This window comes from Dendroctonus ponderosae, unplaced genomic scaffold (genome assembly GCF_020466585.1).
Source record: "Dendroctonus ponderosae isolate FM_Combo_2020 unplaced genomic scaffold, Dpon_F_20191213v2 Dpon_F_20191213_102, whole genome shotgun sequence".
In the NCBI taxonomy this organism is placed as follows: domain Eukaryota; kingdom Metazoa; phylum Arthropoda; class Insecta; order Coleoptera; family Curculionidae; genus Dendroctonus; species Dendroctonus ponderosae.
The window spans coordinates 2,628-25,244 of record NW_026017132.1 but is presented as its reverse complement, the minus strand read 5'-3'; the positions used below and the strand labels follow the sequence as shown (position 1 = coordinate 25,244).

Below are 22,617 nucleotides of genomic sequence, written 5' to 3'. Positions count from 1 at the left end.
GTAAGAAATGAGCGTGAATTTGTAAATACAGTAAAAAATAATCTTGGCCCACTATGTTCAATGAGAACAAAGTCAACTTTTGTTTTTCTTATGGGCGCCGTATTGAATTTCTGCATTTTTTAATTTCCCTTTAAATATTCTCTCCAACCATGTATAACATGTTTATGTTCGGTCAAGATAAATAATTAAAATTCACAAAATTAAGATTTAATTGTAGTAGGCATCGATATTTCCATTAATTATTACTTTAAATTATTTTTGATCATACATCGAACACTGCAAAAGAACAAGTAACATTTTAGGATTAAAGGAGGTGTTCAAATAAGCCACCGTTTTCTAGCACGTACAACATAGATCGTCTCATTACTGCTTCACAGGATTTTCTGATCATTTCTGGGGTAATTCTGTTAACAGCTTGTATAACAGCGTGTTTCAGCTCCTCTTCGGTTTCGTATGACCTATAGTATACCACATTTTTATTATGCATTGTTGTACATGGTTGAAGAGCATATTCAAAGGGGAATTTAAAAATGCAAAAATTCAATATGGCGCCCATAAGAAAAAACAAAAGTTGACTTCGGGCTCATTGGTGGGCCTAGATTATTTTTTACTTTATTTTCAAATTCATGCTCATTTCTGACCCCCCTCCCCGCTCTGAAAATTTCGTTATTGTATCTTTTATAATAAACAAGATATAAAGGATTTTATAAAACGCACTTTTTTCCCTGTATATCCGTTGCTATTCCAAGTTCAAAGAAGTTGATGACAGATTATTTGTAGGCACTTAATTGCGCACGCAACTTTTTCCCCATTTGGTCCACCCTGTAACTCTAACCGTTTCCAATATCCCCATGTACATAATTTTATACTGGACACACTGTATAATACCTAACTTCAAAATACTTATTACATATTTACAGCAATTAAAATGCACTGATTGGTTTATTAATTAACAAACTCGTTTATTAATAAACTTTCTTAAGTGAGTTTTGTTATTCTTACCCAAGCCTAAGATGCCAGAAGCTCCTCTAGACAAACATAAGAGACGAAGTCTTTGCACAGGGTCACTAGAACCACCTGTTGATTGTAGCTCCCTCAAACTTCTAGCAGCCATTTCACTTTCTTGTCTGGACGTGGCACTTTGAGGTCTGAGTGGCATGCTACGAACATTTCAAGCAGTTTCTTGTAAAATTTCCGAATAACGTTATTACAATTTTTTTTTTATCAAACAGCCAACACAATGTCTTTATTATTTATTATTATACAAGATATTTTACATACATAACTTATAAAGTTGTTGCTGGTACTTCTCGAAGACTTAAAGAGGGCTCAATTGGCAAATCCCCTTGATGTATGAAAACGAAATAATTTAGAAACTCTTACTTTCAAACGAAAATTAGCCCATCACGTTAAATCAAGTAATACTGGCAGCATGAGAGTTATAACTGCTAATATACGATAGTTATAGCTCCATTCGGTTAGCACGAAATATTATCAATTTGAGAAGCAGTAAAAAATTCTACTAATAATAGAATAGTAAACAGTGGAAATATTTTTGAGTCAGCCAATGCAACAATGACTCAAATATTACTATCAAAGCCGTACCTAATAATTTAAGTAACCATATCATATGATTTACAACATTTATTAATAGGATTGATATGTAGTTGTTTTGTTCCATTTTCCCTGTTCATCTGCTGAACAAATGAACTAAATTAATTTCAGTATTTGTTAATTTATGAGAAAGTCAACGCCGATTTACTTATATGCTTATTGCCAGAAACTGTAGTAGCATTCTGGTTTTCCGGCATTTAGAACTTTGCATGTATAAGATGTGACTACTAATTTAAAGTGAAAAATTCGATAGTTTAAAAAACATGACACAAATCGAAATCCACCCAACACGAGCCTGAACAGCTTACATTGCTAAAATCATACAGTGATTAGAGCTAAATTTATTAGCGTTCCACTTTCTAGGAACCAGATAGATTTAAAAAATACTTATTAAAGTATTACAGGTTCAGCAAAGAAACGACGAGGTGCGTTCTATCATTAAACGCTACAAAACCCGTGTTTAATTGGAAGAATCGCATTACAAATAATATTCTCAGTTTGCTTAATATGAATTGGGAAGAAGTTCTAACTCATATTACGACGATAGTCAAAGAATTTTCGAACGAAGTTTTGCGCAGGTTGTGTTGCAATTTTTTGTTGGTTTCCACAACTAACTTGGAAAAAGTTGGGTTTGCGAAGTTGCAAAATTTTGAAGAATTTTCTAAAGATGTCGGGGGTGGTAAAATTTGGTTAAAATGGTCTTTTATGGCCGAGTGTCATCATTAGCCAAAGTTGAATCTAATTTACTCTGCGGTAAAATTCTTCAGGCTAAGACTTATCAAATGGCAACATGAGACTGCTGTCATAAACAGTGTTAAAGCCCGTGTCCCATGCATCCGTTTATATTGCTTTTATATTGTACGATGATACGAAAGTGTTTCTATTGGTTGGAGATCTGTCAGTTCGTACGATGGCGGACGATTTGACAGATCTCCAACCAATAGAAACACTTTCGTACCATCGTATCATTGTACAAACGGATGCATGGGGCACGGGCTTTAGTCCATGTCCCATGTCCCATCTACCCTAAGACGGGTAGATGTCACCCTTAGAATCTTAAATGGAAGGGGGGGTCAAGTGGCACATAGTTACTACTTTACTGTTTTTTGTTGATAGATTTTAGAATAATCGTGTTTCAAAGTTGTAGAAACAGTTATACTAGCGTGAATTCAGATATTGGCTTTCAGGTTAGTGTTTACACGAAAACAATTGTATTGGGTCTGCTTGTAACACAGATGATTAGAAGAGTAGAGTACACTGTTAAAAACGTTGATTAACTGGCAGAAAATCTAGTTTAAACATTGATTTATTATTTTTGATTTTGATCTTATTTCTTATTTATTGATTATTTTACGTCGACAAAACTAACTTTCTATTTGCGGAAGAGAAATATCTACAATAAAACCTATGTCATCTACTTACGCAGAATTTTATAAGTTTTTCAAATGTTGTTAATTTTTCTGTAAACAATAATAAGGCCTGTTTTTAAACTCTTGCCTAACTTCACCGGGAATTGACCGGCATTGTGCTGCAATTCGCCTTTTAAGATCATCAATATCAGCAGGTTATGTTTTATAAACAATGTCCCAAAAGGACTTAAGATGTTCCCAAAGGAGAAGTCTAAGGGTGTTCAATCCGGTGATCTTGGCGGCCATTCAATTGGTCCCCTTCTGCCAATCGATCTATCCGGGAATATCTTATCAATGTTAAGGAGGGTTCGAAGATAGAATCGAAAATATTATTGTTTACAAGAAAATAGACGACATTTTGAACAACTTATAAGATAGTGCGTAAGTAAATCTCATGGGTTTTATTGTAGAAACTTATTTTCCGAAAATAAAAAGTGATTTTTCTCGAAGTAAACTAATCAATAAATCCTCTCAACTCACTCACTAGATTTTCTTCCTGTTATTCAACGATTTTAACGGTATAACCGAATCTTCTAATCATTTTGTACTATAAGGAGATCCAATGACATAATTTTTGTTTGAACACTAATCTGAAAACCAAAATCTCAATGCAAGCAAGTTTAATTGGTTCTGTAATTTTGAAACGCGATTATTCGAAAACCTCTGGACAAAAAGCAACAAAGTAATAACTAATGTAAATAAAATTGAACGCCTTTTAAAACGATGTGGCACTTGATTTAAGATTGTAAGGGTGACATTTACCCGTCTTAGGGGGTTGAAACAATGAGGCTAAAAATATTTCTCTAGAGTGCCCTCTTACAAATAAAATTTCCAGTCTTTCCGGTTTTTCATATTTTAAATTGCAAGAAAGATATTAAGGGTGAGAAGTTTTCAAATTGGCGCCCGGTATATATATCTTACAACTGTGTAGTATTTAAGTTTACATTTTTCCACATAGTTTTTTAATGCAAACACTATACAATTAAAATATCAATCGCGCACACTTTATAGCACAGTATACTTGAATTTATTTTTTTTTATTTTGTTATTGATTGTTAAATTGTAGTATTTGTGCTGCTTCGACATTTTATTTTAAAGGACAAGGTTTGGATATGTGAAATTCTGAACAAATTTCTGCAGCATTGATTGAAAAGTGTTGATGGTTTCAAACATTAACATGTTGAGAATAATTTTCACTTGTTGAATTGATCAGAGCATTATTACTTAGTGTCCATTATAAATAGGTATTCATCATGTTCGTTTACTTAGTGAGCCTTTTTATTTCAATTAAACCGTACTGAGAAACACTGGTTAATTAAATGTATTAATTTACACATGATTATATTAAATCACGTACCTGGTTTTATTTCTGTAGAAACTGTACCGCAGGAATGATTTAACTTTTTAAAATGATATGCTCTGTATCAAGCGATGGCACGATTTTATATCTACGTGTAATGGGATCGTTTTCCAACGTATCGACCGGAAAACCTAGTCTAATACCGCACCAAATAATTAAACGCAAACTTCATTAAAAAAGTGGCGGTTGATTAACTTCCGCGGGCCGCTGACACCTTCCTCAGTGCAAAGAATATTGATGTTTTTGAGTTAAAACGTTTCGTTGTATAAAATACTAATTGGAGTGAATTCGATGAATGACTTCAAATTTATGGTGAAAAATTGATGACTAACTATATTGAATGTTTTATGTTGTTCAGTTCGGTTGCTAAGACAGCGACTGAAAATGGAGTATAAACAAATACCGGCATGTAACATTAAAAAGTAATGTATAAAGTTGGAAATAACGATCAATAATGCTTTTATTTCGATCAGATTAACATTAAGGTCGCAATACCTGTAATATAAATATATCATTATTATCAAATAATATTAAGTCTGCTTGAAATAGAGGATTTGTTAATTACATTTTGTAAAACAAGAGTTTTTATCGATAATTTGTCAGCTGGTCAATCGAGATCATCTGAAAATGTTGTACAATAATCAGTAACCAAGTCAAAAATAAAAAATATATAGTTGTGAATGGATCATATTAACAAAAGCGTAGCATTTGCTGCACAACATATTTTGTGTGCTTAATGGTAAATTTTGATCAGTCTTGTAAATTTCTAACATTCTTTATTACGTTGCTGATACTTCTGAGCTAATCAAACGGGCAATTCGTACTATTGAGAGTGATTCAAAATCGGTATTCTTTACTTTAATACGTTTTTTCCGCGACCTATATTTTGACTGTACTTGATTGCTTATGGACACAATGTTTAGAGCTTTTGTTAGTTTTGGTTATAATTGGTTAATCATCTATTTTTTTGATAATCTTAGGCATCTATCACTACCAAAACTGGAAATTTGCAAACCTTTTTACAGTTAAAACTAAGAAAACAAATCAGAGTGTACTTCTCTATGACAAATTTCTGGAATTGATCACTCCAGTGTATTTATTAGCTCTCGAAAATGAAATTTTATGCTTATACTCAATTCTTTAAAGAAGTTGAATGGAAACCATGTATGAGTATAACTAAACATTACAAATAGCACGTAACTGTTTTTAAAGTTTTGCTAAATGTCGGTTAGCAATAATTACTATGCTGTTATTTTTGCAACGAAAATCTCAACGTTAATTACGCATTCACACAGATATTTGGTGACGGTCAAAAATAGGTGGCAGGGATAAAACTAGTTACAAAGTAGTACTGGTCGATATACAGCGTTATTATTGGATTGTTTTTAAAAATTCCTTTTAATGGTTTACGGAGGCTTACTTGGAGAGTAAGAAAAAAGTATTGGAAAAATAATTTTCGATAATTTTTGAAGATATTGTGTAACAGTTGAAAATCGAATTTCAGCTTTGCTATTAATTATTATTTTGAAATGGTCCCAACTTTGATTGGTAGTCTATTGGAGTACTTAAGTATTCAAACAAAATTATAATATTTACTTCAAATTATAAAAATTTTTCTCCTACTATTTTTTAGGTAGGTAGATAGTTTTTTTTCAAATGGTCAACTTCGAAACGTTATTCATGCCGTGTTTTCACGGGCCACTTCCTGGAGTTGCTGCGTGAGCCATGCGGGTGTTAACTAATACTCTCCAGTGTTACATTATTAAATAGTTTAAGAATCATTCGTATTTATTCTTGTTTCTTAAAAGATGCATATGACAGAGCCCTTTTGTGGAATACTCCACTTATTTTCTACCGAGGTTTCGTCTTTTCAATCCTCTTATGGCATCGCTCTTGAAATCCCACATTGCAAATCACTAAATTTCTGCAATAAAGGTGTCCGTGTCAAACGGTTCCGTTTAGGAAACTGAAGTGATTCCTTTGCATGTTGATTGTGGAGAAACAGAAGACTTTTGTGAGCGTGTGGTCAATCAGGCGGATTGCAAATCTACATAGCATAACATGAATACTACACCAGAGCCGTTCCGAATAGAAGAAAAGGAGCTTTAGCGAAAATATTGCCGAAAATACCCCAAATACCAAAGGACATTAGTATTAAAACATTTCGGAAAAATTACAGGAACTGGTGTGTATAGAAAAACTCGATAAAATGAATTTGCAAAAGTGACTAATTTCTTGTTGAAATAGATCGTCGCCGAGCCCTTTCGACAGTTACGTCATCATCAGAGCCGTCATACCCACGCGAGCATCAAGAACTCACGGACCATAAAATAGGACAGGATCAAACAGATTAAAATATTGAGCACATAAATTAAAATTTCAGAGGTCACATAAATCAAATAGTTCACTTCAGAGATAGTTTTAATTTACGTGACCAATATTTTAATCTGTTTATTCCCGTCCCTTTTATGGTCTGTGAGTTTTTGATGGTCGCGTATGCATTACTTGTGCCCTGATGATGACGAAGCTGTCGAACGCACGCCTAGTGCAACTCTAACTGATCTTGTTAGACCAAAAAATCTAACAATCTATTTAAACAAACATTGCAGCGCTTTAAAACTGAATAAGTTGCTTTTCTAACTGACCGACCATCAATATTTTCAAATGTCCTAACAACATCTTCTATAAGTTCTTTTAAATTGCCATTCTTATTTGTATAAACTGTGTTCTTTACGTTTGCCCACCAAAAAAAAAAACAAATCTAAAACTAAAAATCCGGTGATCGAAAATAGGACCGTTTCTTCTAAGCGAAGCGTCCGAAAATTCTTCTTCCGAATGATTCCGCACTTGGACAAAATTATGCTGAGGGGCTCCATCATGTTGAAACCACATAATATCTAGATCATTCCGAAGGAATTGAATATACCGACTTCCATTTAAGCTGTTCCACTAACCCAAACGTTAAATTCAAATTTAATTTGTGGCCTCCTTTGTTCAAAGGGGGGGTTGTGTGATTAAACATACCACAATTTGTAAATCGAGTTTGATCTGTCCATAATAAATTCGGACGCAGCCCTATCATCCCCTGAATGTCAAAAAATTTAAAGATGTGGTTACTACGTATTTGTTACTATGGAAACACTCCTGTCTGCCTTATATTTTTTTCCACGGCTAACTTCGATCAACTAAATTGAAAAAGTAAAAATCATTCACAGGCACTTCATGTTCGAAAAAACATAACGATATAACATCACTGAAATCGTAATAAAGTGCACTTTTCAATAAAGTTATACATAATCAAATATGGTTTTAAAAAATTCAAGTTGTGTCATGTGTCAAAAATGACAGTTAATTTGTAAAAATGTCTCATGCCATTTTCTTTCCAATGCAATTTTCTACAACTTTTCTATTTAATGTTTTCCTGTCAGATTAATATTAACGAAGAGGAGGAACTAGAAGTCATTTAAAACACTGCCATAAATCAGTTTTTTTCTCCTCACAGCTGTCACACACAATGTCTCCTCACAGATGTCAAATTTTATAAAAATAAAATTTGTTTCGAGTAGCGTCCATTTAACCTTCGTTATATCTGCTCTAGTTTCTAAGATCTCAGTACCAGTCGTCGAAAAAAACTCACCCTGTATATTTCCTTAGCGAAACTTTTCTTGGCTATAGTTAATAAAGTTATAAACCCAAACTCATACTCTTCATCGATTCTTTATCGTTCCTTGAAGTTTTCGCTCTGGAAACTGGGCCACCTTGTATATTTATAAAAGCAAATGTACCACTCCCAGAACAAACTTTAAAACAGTGAATTCTTCTCAACTGAGAAATTTACAGTTTGATCATCAAAATGGGGCCTTCTTTTCCTCTGCCTGTTATTGTCATCTGCTAGTTTTATTGTTTTAGGCATGTATCAGCAAGTATTTGTTCATATACATGGCAAAATTATCACTTATTACACTACGTTGGCATGTATTTGTGGTTATTTGTTAAACTGTGTTTTAGATAACTTAAATTATATAACAATGACTAACATGCATCTCTTACCTTCTTTGGGGCGATGCTAAATCGGTAAAATCCTTCTTTCGCCGATTCAAGTGACGCACGGAGCTCACGGTGTGTTGCTTATTGCAAGCAAATTGATACTTCTGACAAAGTAAACGTGGTTGAAATAAGAGAAAGTAACCGCAACTGAACAGCTTATTACTAAAATCACACTAAACGCCGTTCTTTTGTTATTATATTAACGCGTTTGAAGAATTATTTATTTATGGAAAACGAAGTAATTGATTTTCTGCCTTTGTTACTTTATGAAATAAGCGCTAATTTGCTTATAATATTATTGTCAGCAGTTCCGGAAGGGTTCTACATTAGTTTCCCGACAAAAATGTTGATGTTTCAAATCTGAATATTTAGTTAAAATAATGAACCAGGCAGGAAAATTCATTCATTTTATTTTGTCATTTTTTATTTTATTCAAAATTTATTTTCTAAAAAGTGCGTTTTTCTAATTACACTTGTCTTGTTTAGAGATTTTGGAGAAGGACTTTGATTAGTCTGCGAATGTGAAAGTTGTTCAAGAAAGTGGCCGCAACTGAACAGTTGATTGCTGAATTCATACTGGAGGCATTGCTCGTAAAGAACATTTAGGTCTGTATTGAGTCTGATAGATAGAAGTACTTCAGATTTTTCTTGAGTTTAAACGTTTTACCAAACCTCATGTCAAGAAATAATTGAAGAATGTCCGATCAATTATTTAATTTTTAAAACGTTTTTGCAAACAGTGAAAACTGATGTTGCTAAGTGAGGTTTTAAGAAATCGTGCACTTCTACTCATACGATGAGAGAACGCATTGAATTGAAGGTATTTCCATCATTGCTTTGGATACTCAGTTTAAAGATATATCTTGAGTCATTAAATTCTTCTCAACTAATTAAAATTACGCTTTTATAGTTTCGTAAGTCAATGATCCCTATATAGATATATTAGTGTTTCGGTTTCATCTGCTACGTTTGTTGATTTACGCATAGATGTATGTTGATTATTAGCTTTTTACGTAACGTTAAGAGTAAACCGTCATATAAAGGTGCAAATTAAATATAATTTTGCCATATTTATTATTTAGTTTTTGTGGAAATTTTACAGTTTAGGTAGTCGTACTTTACGAGAATTTTTTTTTAATTCCCACACAACACAAAAAAAAATGTTTGCGCCTACCGATGTAATGTCACTGCATTGTACGATTTAGCTACAAAAATGAATTTGACTGACTGTAAAGATTTTAAACATTCATTTTTTTCTTTGGCATAATGTCTAGTCTCCAATAAAATTGATATGACTGAATTTCTCTATAGATTTTAAATGTTCTATGCAGAATATTTTATATGAGTATACAGGACAAACGATGAATTTGTCCCCGTTTGAACATTTGAAATTCGTTTTTTCATTTTATTACATTTCTCGGGAACTTTATGACCCTGTGAGCAAAATATTCCAGATATTAACATATTAATTATGTCATGTCATGCAATCAACGACAGCCGCACCCAGAATTTCAGTACGTAGTTTACGCCCATCGGTGGACTTCTATTTTATTTGGCTAAAATAAAAAATCTGCAAGTATGCACAAAAATACAGTTTTTTCAGTTATGTATCGGTATACATATATTAGAAATGTGTAATATTTTCCGAAGTTGTTTAAATATTTAGAACTTGCATCTGTAAGCACTTTGCACACATTCCGGTTTCTAGGTAATAAGGAATCTAATATATTTTTTAGTCATTGGATGTTTAGTTGCATTTTGGTCGGCTCACATTTGTAAATGGCATTTAACCCAAATTGTCACAACAGTTTGTTGTAGATGAAAAATTATTACTATTATGTTGCAACTGGATTTTTTCCATGGTGTTTTGTTTTGCGTGTTTCAAAGCTTCAACTAGAAGCTGCTATCCATTGCGGAAACTTCTGACCCAACATGAGCCCCAAAATAAAAGTTTCTTAAAGAGTTTTGGTTCTTACAATTTTTTATAAATTGCTTGGCATCATCTACTATTTGTGCGAAACTACCTGTATGAGCTTTCTATTCCTGCTTTAGTTCAATTTGCAGACGTACTCAATTGATTGAGCAAAGTTGCAAACATCTACTTTTAATATTAATAATAATTTAGGTATTATGGACGCAATAACTTTCCTAAAATTTAATACTTTCGCAAAAGTAGTCGACGGACACAGACTGAATATAGGGAAATCAAATTGGTTAAAGTGTGAGTAATAAGTCAACTTATAATCAAGCCTAATTCAATGAAACGTATATGTTAACGCACATGAACGAAAACGCAACTTGTTTATGGTTACATAGAATTGAAATGTGGAAAAATTATAAAATCAAAATCACAAACACCAAAGAAATGATGGGAACTAGTAACTAAAAAGTACCTAATAAATAACACCAGTCAATGCGAAATAACACTAGATAGAGATAAATAAGTATGTACTTCTCACTTGTCTGACTTCTCTCCTCATGTCTGACTCTAACACCAAAACAGTCACTCACCTACATTAAGACATAAACTATAAATATATTCAGGTGAAAAACTTCAATAAACTAAATCTTCTTACAATTTTAAGTGAGACTATCTACGCTGCACTTGTATCTAAAATTTACCGTTACAACACACTTTAAAACAATTGATTATCGGATATACACTAATTAATAGATGACTGTACTTGACTGCGAAACAGTAAAGGTTAAATTCACGGATCAGTGAGAAATAATTTGACGATAAATTTCAGATTTTCTTTTAGTGTTGTTGTTTGTGCGGTTGTGGCTTTCTTCCTTCCGTATGAGTTCTATCTTTCCTGTTGCTGTTACTAGCCCAGAAGAGCCATTAATGTTATATAAACTTATTCTCGGAAGAATTTCTAAAATATCCTAATTAAAGTACAGTATTGACAATATTTACACAACACTACTGTAACCGTCATACATGAAATATAATTTACTTATTAGACGCCAAAGATGCACTTCTGTGTTTCCGGTAACCTACCCTTGCTTCAACATCTAATGAATATTATTTTAACGTTCATGAGCTCTGCTCGTCTCAATAAAAAAATCTTCTGAGCAACTTTCCTAAACCCGCTGTTTTTATTTAGTGATTATTATTCTCATTTAAGAATTGCTGCCAAATAATTTTAATTAAACACAGGAGAACATGCTGGTCAAAAAATGTATTTAGTTGATCCAGAGCTAACTCTAGTTTCGCGTTAGCAAGCGACTATTTTCCTATTACTTTGTGTTTACTAGTAGCGTGTACGTATAATAATGTTCATGTGACATGTATATGTACGATAAGTAGTAAACATATTTGAATAATTTATATGGAGCAGGAACGAAAAGCTCGTGACTAGAGCTCTATTAGCTGCACGTAAGGAGTTATTACACATTTATAATTATTGAGATTATTTAATGAACAGTTGAATTAATTAGAATTTCGGAATTTGTCGGTCGAACCATTGATTTCGCACTACTTGTTTCAGTCATAAATTGAAACACAAAAATCATATACGTGCAAGTGTTAATACAAATAAACATAATCAGTGAGTGATCTACAAAGAAAAAGCCTGAAGCACTAATTTGGAGTTTTTGTTCAAATGCTTGCTGAGTCATATTTAAAAGTTGCTTCCTAAAACTGTTGTCCTTCGAAAGTCCAAATTCTTGCAACCGATCGTAGCATATCGTTAGAGTATGTTCTCCTTGTTTCTTCAAGGATTCACCAGCTATCGTTATCAAAACTATGTAGAGCTGAAACAGAGAACTATGTAGAGATAAAAATCGCCAAAAAATTGTGATTTTAATTGAATACAACTGAAATAAAATCTAAACTGTGTTGGAAAGAATATCGTTTATTATCATTGTAACGACTTGAAACTAGCAAATTAAAAAAATATATTTATTTCTTGTAGCAACACAATGAGCAAGTAAAATGAGGTTACTACCAGGTTACTTTTAGTTTTTTACCCTTGTGGATACACCAGCAATAGGCAAAAAGCGTCGAATTTGATTAATAAAGTCGACATGAAGAGTTTAAATCTAGTGAAAACTTAGATATTTTTGCAAACTGGTTAGGTCCATTGTGATCATTATTAAGAAAGTATTTTCTTCTGTCCTAAGAAGTTAAGTCGCCGTCCCCTATAAGTGACTTTTCTATGTAATATATACAGGGTGTTTGTTTTTGGATCTCAACCATGCGAATCTCGGTAACCGTGTAAGAGACGCGAATGTTTAAATTGCGGCAAAGTTGCGCAATCTCACTCCTTGTTGAAAATTTCGAAAATATCTGCTACTTCCGGAGATATCCGGATAGATCCGAAATTCGAAAGATGGCTTTTAATTTTTCCTTAGCTTATTTGGAACGAAAGTTTAAAATGAAGAATACTTCATCATTGCAACTTTTTCTCTTCTACAACGTGGCGATGTTGTAGTGAAAATCCGACTTATAGATTCTCTACGACTATCATCAAATTTGATTTTTTTATGGACGCTATCTTAAATTTTTACATGTTTGAATTTAGCTTTTTTCTCATTACTATGCTGCATCACATGTTACGGTTTAGTGTTGCTGTTTGGTGAAAATAATCCACACATTTGAGACAGTTTGACTCAATTTCGTTTAGCGTCACCAATATTATTGTAAAAATCTTGTCAAAATGCCTTTTTCAAACGAAGAAAAACACAACATCGCTACGTTGTACAAGAGAAAAAGATGTAATGATGAAGTATTATCCATTTATTATTAAATTTACAAGCCAATTAAGCAGAAGAAAAAATAAAAGCAAAGAAGAGCATTTCGGTAAAATCTAAATTGCGCAACTTTGCCCCAACTTAACCAATCTCGTATCTTATATGGTTACCGAGATCCCCATGGTTGCGCTTCAAAAACGATCCCCGGTATAGATATGCTCCTTAACTCAAACACCTTCACAGGGATCCGTTATGAATTCTGTTCAACATCTAGGAAGAAGAATGTTTTCATGTTCTTTCATTTAGTCCAATTAAACAATTTATGATATGCAAAACATGGCAAATGCTATGCGTTCATATTTGCACTGGATTATTTACTGACTAAACTTTCTTTTTCTTTTTTTTCCCTATCACTTAACTATTTCTCCTATCACTAAAGGAACCGCAAAAATCGATTGGACATTTTACTACGCAAAAATCGATTGGATACTTACTGTAAAAGAGAAGTAATGAACATATAACAATATCTTCTCTGCAAATGGCACATCCATCGGGATCATTAAAATTGTTTGACAGCCTCCACTAATTGTCGAGAAAACTGATATCATAATAACAATTCCGTAGTTCTTATTAAGGGCACCGACTACACTGCAAACATAACTGTGGTCACTTCTGATTTGTTTAAGTGAGGATAGTTCGCTGGCTCTCTGTAAATCCTTGTTTAATTGTCGAAGGCATAATCGTGTTTCCCATATAAGCATGAACAACCAAAACAACATTGCAAGAGACCTTATCCAGCAATAATATATAGTTCCTTCTATGAAGATATCTATTACACCTATAACTATTGTAGCACAAAGGAAACAAATCAGTATTAAGGCCTGTGATATAGGTAGGCACTTATTATTCCAAAGTACACCAATAAAATGAGTAATCAGTAATTTCGATGAAAGTGAATTGTCAAAAAGTTTAATGGTCACACATGCGTTTATAAGAATTATGCTTGAACTAGTAATCAGCGTTACTACAGTCAGAGCATCTGGATTAAAAATTGATGATGTCTCCATCGATATAAATCCAATAATTTTCTGGATTATGTAGTAGAGTGACGCAATTAGTATGCAAAATAGCCATATACATCTGTTCATTTTTCTTTTTTGCATCATGGGATGCCAGAGCATATATACGAACCCTTCGATGGTCAGCATTACTCGTATGATATATAACAAGCTATTCTGGCAATTTAACTGCATTTTTAAATGAATCTAAACCCGTCTATGTATGTACTGTACTACAAACTAGAAATATTTGATATGTTGCTTACTGTTCGCATAAACAATTATGTGAACCCCTATTGAATATTTCAATTTTTAATATTCGTAAATGGATATTTCAGGTATTTGCGTAATTATGTATCATATTAAAGTACTTTCAAATTAACAAATCAATAAATTGGTATTGAAAAGTAGTTAACTTTTGATAATGTTGTATTAAGGTCAACATTTTTACAAAATTTGGGGACACCTTGCTTTAGAGACTGTTTTTACGATAACAGATTAACAAGAAAATACTTTTTTATGGGAATTTGGGATGATATTGCTCAGAAAAGTAGCTGCTGTTGCTTTAGAGACTCCCTGAAAATGGGGGTTTTCTCGAATTCAAATCCCTGGCACCCTTCTTGTCATGCAACAGTTTGTGGGCGATTGGTTAAATCGAGCCCAACTACAATCAATGGGTGATTAATCGGGGCATTCTGCCGGCCAATAGGAAATATTGATTTTGCTTTTTGCTTTTCTAAGGTCATGGTCTTTTGTAAGGCGTTTTTTTAAGAGCACGGAAAGTTTTATGATTGGCGGAAAGCAGAGAGGTATTTGCAAATGCCATGTCAAAAACATACACTTAAAAAAACTGTTAGAATTTCTGGATTTGCAAAGAGTTTCGGTATCGAAAAGATTGAAGTGTTGTGATCGGCCAGCACATTCACGTCATAATCACCCCAGATTAAATTTTTGCTCCTGATTGTCTCGGTCGATGCTTGCTGGGAAAGTAAAAGGTATTTTTTCTATTTAAAAAATATTCGAATTTATTCACAAATTTTCCCTTATCACTTCCTAATTTCCAAATACTCCTATATTTAAGGTTTTATGATATGTGTGAAATACTCTGTGACCTGGTACATACTGTTCTAAAAATTGCTATGCGTAATTCCAAATTCAAACTGCATTACTAAAATAAAATAGTTTTTATTTTCTAAAGTATGTTGCTCAAACTTACAGTACAAATATTTTAGTAAAGCGGGTGTTGATTATGATTTTATTAGGTACAACACTTTCATCACAGTTATGACTTATACCTTACATTTCGTTTTCTACCTAAGAATATCGTTACAGGCTATTATGAAAATTAAACATTGTATTAGATTGGGTATTATTTAATGTAACATATCCGTTAAGCTACATGTATTTAGTGAAGCTCATGGTCAGTCGTTAATAATAAAATAACAGACAACATTAAATAAAAAATCCATTATATGCTTAATTGAATACTGAAGAATATGATTTACAGATCACTTAAGTTAAATAGAAATTTAAAAAAATATAAAAATAATCCATTAGTAAACTAAGTTAATTGGGATAATAGTTCGACCGGTAACCCTAACAAAAGTTAGACAGATAATCCGTCTTCTATCAATTTCGAATGAATAGTAGAATAGGTGCCAGACTTCAAAACCGTCTTTTATATTACACGTGCATGACAAATAAATATAAAAAAATCAGTTCATCCGATATTCATTTTCATATTTGCGATAAAACTGTTATGAACTTAGTAAAATACGCCATGATTTCATGCTTTCTCAGAGCGTTACAAAATTCCAGCTAGAGCTGCTGCCGAAGAACATGCTAATAATTCCCACACCAAATGCATATTTTTGAAACCGTATTTACCCCAGTTTTCAACAAAATGTGGAGATCGATAAGGTTTTCGGTGCCAACATAAAATCTGAACATCTACAACAAAAAAAGCTTGAAAAACGAGGAACATATTCTGGATCAAGTAGAAAAAGATCCAGAAGAACTAGCCCAGAAAGAATTACTCCTTCCGATCTATCAAAAATAGTAATTTGGTTTTTTTTTATAATTTGTGGATTGATGTAAAAATTATGTCTACAAGTAAAATTGAATTCTCAAAATGTACTTGAAATTTGTAAATTGTAAAAAAATGAAATCGACTACATAATAACAGATAAAAAACAACTTGTACAACATTACAACGCTCCAAAGATTTCATACTGGCAGCGATCACAGACTGGTCAGAGCCAAAATTAAATTCGGACTTGCCAAGAAAAGACATAAAATGATAACAAAGAAAAATTCTAAGAGATGGAACACATTTATTGGATAAAACCCTAATTGACGTAAATTATATGGAAACTGTAAACAACAGGATGCTAAATTCAGTCAAAAGTGCAGAGTATTATTGTAAGTATTGTAAGAAAATAGGCAGAAATGATAACAAGCTTCAACAAAGTACCAAGGACCTCATGAGATTAAGCCGAGAACTGCCGAAAAAAGATACCCGAGAGCAACTGAGAAGCTTGAATAAAGATGTATCCAAGGAAGTAAGAAAGGATTTAAAAGAATGCAAGTAGGATAGTAATAAATAAACTATAGAACAAAATATAAGCATGAAGATACTCATTAACAACATCTCCAATGGCGAAAAAGAAATATTTGCCTACGAAGATAAAACCGATACACAAACAAATAATAGGGAAAAGCTACTCAGCACAGATTACAGAGGAATTCTGAAATGAAGAATAATAAAGCGCGTGGAGAGCACCGACTGGTTATATAGTTCATTAAGCTTTTCCCAGAACAAAAAATAGGAAATCTAGTAGGATTTTCTTAAAAATTATAATTTTGAAACTGGTTAACGCGACCTGCGAAACGGTCCAAACCTTTGTGATACATAATGCGTTTTAACAATTTCGTCCAAAAAAATAATGATTTTATAAGAGTGTTCGGTTTTTAAATGAACCAAGCTGTAAATAGGTATTTATATTATCTGCAATAGAATTTCACTCAAATCAAAAAATTGTATCAATTATTTGACTATAGTGTTTAATTTTTCACATTTTGCAAAAGCCTGTTCCTTCATAACTCTATATACATATTAAATATATTAAGACGAATTATATCATTTTATTTACAGTAATACTCAGTTTCTTCTCGCTGGCATCCATCACATTTTAGTTGAAAACTAGATATGTTTTTCCACTCACAGTTGCATTTTTGGGACACCAATTTAGTGACTGTGATGTAGTCATTACTACAACACAACGTAGCACAATTGTCGATATCTCTACATCGTCTTCCTGTTGTCGAAAATGCACTGTTTCTATACGATTCGCAAAAATTCGGAGAAGAATCTAAAAATAATAGTTGCTTCTTCTTCTTGTGCCGACTAATATCGTGGATATTATTGTCAGGTTCTACTTGAATAGCTTTGTGATAAAGTGCTGTCAGATTTTTTGCAACTTCGTCAAACGGACGTAAGCTTTTATAACATATCCTTTGAGTACAAGAACCTAAAAAAATTCAGTGTTGAAACTTGTTTCAGTCGATTTTCGAAAATGGTTTTAAGGAGAATATGTTCTTAATTAACGTAAAATTTGAATTAAATAGAAAACACAGATTTTAGTCTTTAGTTGTCTGTTTTTTTTAATTAAACTACTCGGCACATGATGACATTAAGAAGAAGTCTATTATTTATGGAATAAATGCGCTCTTTTGTCAAAAATTTGCATGACCACTCTAGAAAAATGATTTTTGAAATTCTTGTCTACGAAGCCAAATTGGTGTTCGGGGAGTTTCACCAAAACTTTTGTTTGTTTTTGTTGGCTTTGTTACTACCTACTTGTTATTTAATGAAAACTAATAAACTTCGCTTCACCTTTTTGCGTCCCAATTGGAAAATTAAGTTGAAAGTAGTAGGTGTGGGACAATGATCACAATGTCACTATTTAATTTTAGATTTTAACTGTTAATATCTTCTCTAAATTTTGGGGAAAAAAATTCATTATTTACTCTCCAAGTAAACCCTATAACCCCTTAAAAGGAATGAATCAGTTTTGAGAATTACCCTGTATACTGGCCTAGTATTTACTTCAGTTGAATGACTTGTCCTTAGAATTATAAAAAATATGTATACAGGGTGAATCACGGTTGATGACACATTGGACGTATATGTATATCAAATGGGACCCTGTATATTGAATTAAAAATAAATACTTACCCGATAAACCATGACATTTACAAACTTTCTTCGTATTATGCCGAGTAATTCGCAATCCAACTTCACTATTATACTTCATAATATTGTTTGGGTTATCGCCTTTTCTCTTCAGTTGGAGAAATTTTTCGACGAAAGTTGAAGCATATTTGGTATTGACTGAACAACCTGAAGCAGAAAATTATTTAAGCGTTAACTTGAAAAGTGATGGTGAAAAACTAATACCTCCCCAATCCCACTTTAATGGATTGTCACTTTTTGGATGCCCAGCACATTGGCAATTTGATAGTTTTCCTTCCACACATGCTTGGGCTATCACATACATAAACGCCGATGTTGCTAGACTATACATAAAAGCAGTTTCTCTGTAAATCTTCTTAAAAAATTTCTTCATATGCATTGTGGAACAGTTCCACTGTTCATACCTAAAAGTGTTTTCTTTCACGTAAAGCTACTATTCAGTTCATTTTAGGATATCTCAAATAAATGAGTGCCGATATGACTCGATGATGATACACCGAGTTCCAAAATAAGTTGAAAACCGGACTTTTTGATAATGTTCCCTTAAACTTTATCTTTTTAACTTTTATTGAACCTATTAACCGATCATTTTTATGGTTTACCACTTAATTCTTTGTTTTTTATTCCAGCGAAATAAATGTTAAATTGTTATTTTTCATGACAAGTTATGGGGAAAATCCGGGCCATGTTTTTTATCAGTTTTTTGAAAATCTAAAAAATTAACAGAATGTCATTTATTACTGGAAAATGATTAGCTGCGAATTTCCGCTTTCTTTAACAAGGCGGTCGCAGGATTGAACTGTAGGCTTTGAAGCAAAACCGTTCAGTCAGAGTCGTTTTCAAGCAACTCAACTTCATAACATTTCAACATTTTATTGACTTTGTGCTTTTAGTTAATACTTAAATTTGAATTCTAAAAACCTCTTTTTGAGAGACCAGAATCCTAATTTCGAGTATACCACGCATATTAGAGGTTGTTAAAGCAAGATAACTTTTATAGTAATCACAACCCACACGCTTGTACAATTTAATTTGTTGTCCTTGTATTTGTTGCGTTGTAATTTAAATTTTTAGCTTAATAAAAAAATGTTAAACACGCAGGGCAATTACTAAACATGCTGCGGTTTTATAAATTTTGAAAATAAAAAGAATATTCAAAAACGAAAATGGGCACAAAATAACACCGTTTCAATCAGATCTATTTTGGTTTGAAGCAAAACGGTAGCTCATAACGTACTTGAAACAATGGAAAAGTGCGTTGCCCGACGTTTTTTAAATTATTTATCATCGGGAGTGAAGGTTCCACATTTTTTACACGTCATTGTAATGCCAAAGAATTAAGCTACAAATTACAACAGTAGATATTAAAATAGGTTATTTAGTATAAAAGAAGACTTTGAGGTTTAGCAAAAAATATGATGCTCCTTTTTTTGGAACTGAGTTTCTTTGTGATATTAATTGAGTACATACTGAAATTGCAGCTGACATGATTTTACTGTCAATGATCTAATTTGCTGGAGAAGCTGAGGTAATCCTTTCCTACGTTCACACATTTTCCTCTGATGCTTTAAGTCTTTTAGCCATCTGCACATTTCCTGTACTGTCACATTTCTTGCGCTTCCTACTTCTGGGTAGAAAAAGCTGGCATTTGTGGTGAAGAGTAGTGCTATTAGTGATTTTTTTCTTGAGGTCATTTTATTCTTATGCTGCATCGTGGTACTGAAATACAATTAATAATATTATGTTAGACGAAAAGATTAAAAAGCCATTATATATTAATATAATATAAAATATGAAATGCTATGGGATAGAATGAAGAATATGCGCAATATTCGTGGTATCAAAGCGCATATCAAAACTTCTTTATGTTATGAACTACGACCGACGCATTCTTTCTATTTTCACATATGTACTTACAAAAACAGTAGTGTCTCAAGATCAAACTTTAAGTTTGATCGTCTTAAAATTAAAATTTCTATTAGCCAGGCGTGTTTATGCAAACCTAACTTGATCAAATGTTGCATTTTCCTTATAAAAGATAATCAATAAGAGTCAACTTCCTATATTCAATTTAAATATTTTATGAAATAATTCATTCGGAATCTGGAACCTAATCCTGATTTTATAACATCGGTTAAACGGCGTAGGCTTCATTATGTTGCTGCGTCAGTTTTCACAAAACTTTTATAAAAAGCTGAGACAAGATTTAGAAAATCATGTTTGCTAAGTAGACTTATTATTCGCAGAAACTAAAACTTGGTCTTTTACTTCTTAATAATCCAAAACTTAAATAGATAATAAAAAGTAAAAATATAAACATCGGAAACATAAAAAAATATGTTTTCTCATTCAGTGTCAAATACTGTCGAAATTGTCATGAGAATTATATAACGTTTAACGTTTGTCTAAAAGTATGCTCTTTAATCGTTTCGTTGTCTTGATCGGTGTAAAATAACCTGACTTTAGGTGCTCCTACAAAGAAAAATCTCTGCTGTTTAAATCACGCGCTCTGGATGGTCAGAATTCAGGCGCTCCAAGCTTCGTCACATTCTGATTATGGCTAATACTTCACGAGGTGAAACTTTAAGGTGGCCTGGAGCACTATTTTAAATTAACAAATTTCGTTTCCTTAGCTGAACAAGAAAATCCAGATCAAGTTGAAGAGATTACTGTAAAATTATCGTAATGAGTAATACCATGCGAATTTGCACTGCACTTCTGGAAAATGAGTGCGCTCGTAAGCATCTCATCCAGGCAAAGCGAACAATTTCTGCGAATGTTTTAAGGACTGCACTCTACAAAATTCTAAAATTGAAAAACGTGGTACAGATACAACCTGAAACTTTATATAATTGTTTATACTATTTTATACTGTTACTATACTGATCGCGAACTGACGACGAATTGACGCTGGTCTTTTCGTCTGCATATAAGACAATCGCCCTCAATTGGGCTTTGAGTTAAGTTCAAACCGTACAATTTATGTTTATGAATAATTTTCTGTTTGAAAACACGCGATCACGGTACTTGGAGTGAAGAAGCTGCGGATCCTGTACCAATGGAACGACCATAAAAGATATTCGTTTGTGTTATTTTCTGAATTAAGTTATTTCTTTACCATTTTTTTATTAAACTTTCGTATCCTTTAACCACAAAAAGAAGAGCTGTAAATTGTCTCTAAAGGTGAGCTGTCTCTAAAAACGAAACAACAAAACACTACTTTTCAGCAGCGTAAAAGAAAAGTCAAGTTTGAATGTTAGTCGTTTTTTATATGCGAAAAGGGTTTTGAATTTCTTTGTTGGAAGCAAAGTAAGATAATAAAAAACTGAATGTAAAAACAAAGCCGAACAGCTTGTGTTGTTAGCTGTTTAACCCATAAAGAATTGAAAACTTATAAAATGTAGCGTGCGTAGGTAGAGCAGTGAAAATTACTTAATATACTTACCATCCCAGTGAATCATGATTAGATTTTATCGTAACGGTTTTTTGAATTGCAATAAATCAATTTTTTCAAGAAAATCGAAGAAAAGGTTGTATTTGCTTACTGAAAATACTAAACTTAAGGAAATGCTTATACAAGAAATCAACCTGTATTTTTTAAGTATTTAATGGATAGACCTAAGCATATGTGTTTACTACCAGTCAAATAAAAAGGTTTCAATGGCAGTTTTTGTTTAGCAAGTGCAAGTAGATTAGTAGTGAAGGTTAGATACTCTAGTTACAAGTTATTTCTTGCCTTTATGGTGACGAGGAAGCGGATGCGTTTTTTATGATTTCACTTTCTAGAAAGTATTTAGTAGATATATCAAAGAAAATGTATTACCTAACTATTTAAATAAATTAGTTTTAATATAATTTCAATAGCATTTTTTCAACTAGCAGTGGGCATGTAAATCTATGCATTCTGAACATCTAGACACTAGTAGCTTTGACTTTATGGCGATTGACAACAAATAAAAGGCCTGCACATGATGAACAAAATGGAAATATTTTGCTGGTCCCAAACTTTTTGCTTTGTACTGTTCTAAGTTCATTCACAATTTCATCTATGAAAATAACAAAGTAAGCTATTTATATACACAATATTCTAATTTTTTGCAATAAGTTTCAATAATATACTTGTGTGCAGATGACGGGAAGAGACTTTCACCAAAAATATACAATAAATGAGTAATA

The 22,617-nt window shown here is 32.6% G+C and overlaps 2 protein-coding genes across 5 annotated transcripts in view; both read right to left on the bottom strand.

Moving 5' to 3' along the window:
* Nucleotides 1-11,003, bottom strand: part of LOC109539051 (calcyphosin-like protein) — a 12,821-nt gene extending 1,818 nt beyond the window's left edge. Inside the window, exons 1-3 of one of the 4 annotated variants that reach the window (XM_048662363.1) lie at nucleotides 10,890-11,003; nucleotides 8,434-8,534; nucleotides 1,003-1,160 (exon numbers count right to left, since the gene is read on the bottom strand). In XM_048662363.1, the coding sequence (XP_048518320.1) occupies nucleotides 1,003-1,160; nucleotides 8,434-8,534; nucleotides 10,890-10,910 (280 nt within the window). In that variant the 5' untranslated portion in view covers nucleotides 10,911-11,003. Of the gene's footprint in view, nucleotides 1-1,002; nucleotides 1,161-1,281; nucleotides 1,493-4,380; nucleotides 4,755-8,433; nucleotides 8,535-10,889 lie in introns of those variants that run through there. The other 3 variants (XM_048662365.1, XM_048662364.1, XM_048662366.1) reach the window with 3 other exon arrangements.
* Nucleotides 11,004-17,228: 6,225 nt separating this feature from the next.
* Nucleotides 17,229-20,526, bottom strand: LOC109537490 (protein Wnt-4). Its single transcript, XM_019904266.2, has 5 exons — nucleotides 20,359-20,526; nucleotides 19,912-20,160; nucleotides 18,646-18,845; nucleotides 18,424-18,588; nucleotides 17,229-17,716 (listed from the first exon to the last, which is right to left on the bottom strand). Exons 1-5 carry the CDS (start codon nucleotides 20,463-20,465, stop codon nucleotides 17,331-17,333), a joined length of 1,107 nt encoding a protein of 368 aa, XP_019759825.2. The 5' UTR covers nucleotides 20,466-20,526; the 3' UTR covers nucleotides 17,229-17,330.
* Between the last annotated feature and the right edge of the window lie 2,091 nt (nucleotides 20,527-22,617).

Bases quoted from the DNA above. Each gene is read 5' to 3' on its own strand.
- LOC109537490 (XM_019904266.2), bottom strand. From the start codon at position 20,465: ATGCAACATTTGATCAAGTTAGGTTTGCATAAACACGCCTGGCTAATA. The intron at 18,589-18,645 runs GTATTAGTTTTT...TTTCTGCTTCAG, and splicing joins ATTAAAGTGGGATTGGGGAG to GTTGTTCAGTCAATACCAAA. The intron at 17,717-18,423 runs GTAAGTATTTAT...GAATTTTTTTAG, and splicing joins TAAATGTCATGGTTTATCGG to GTTCTTGTACTCAAAGGATA.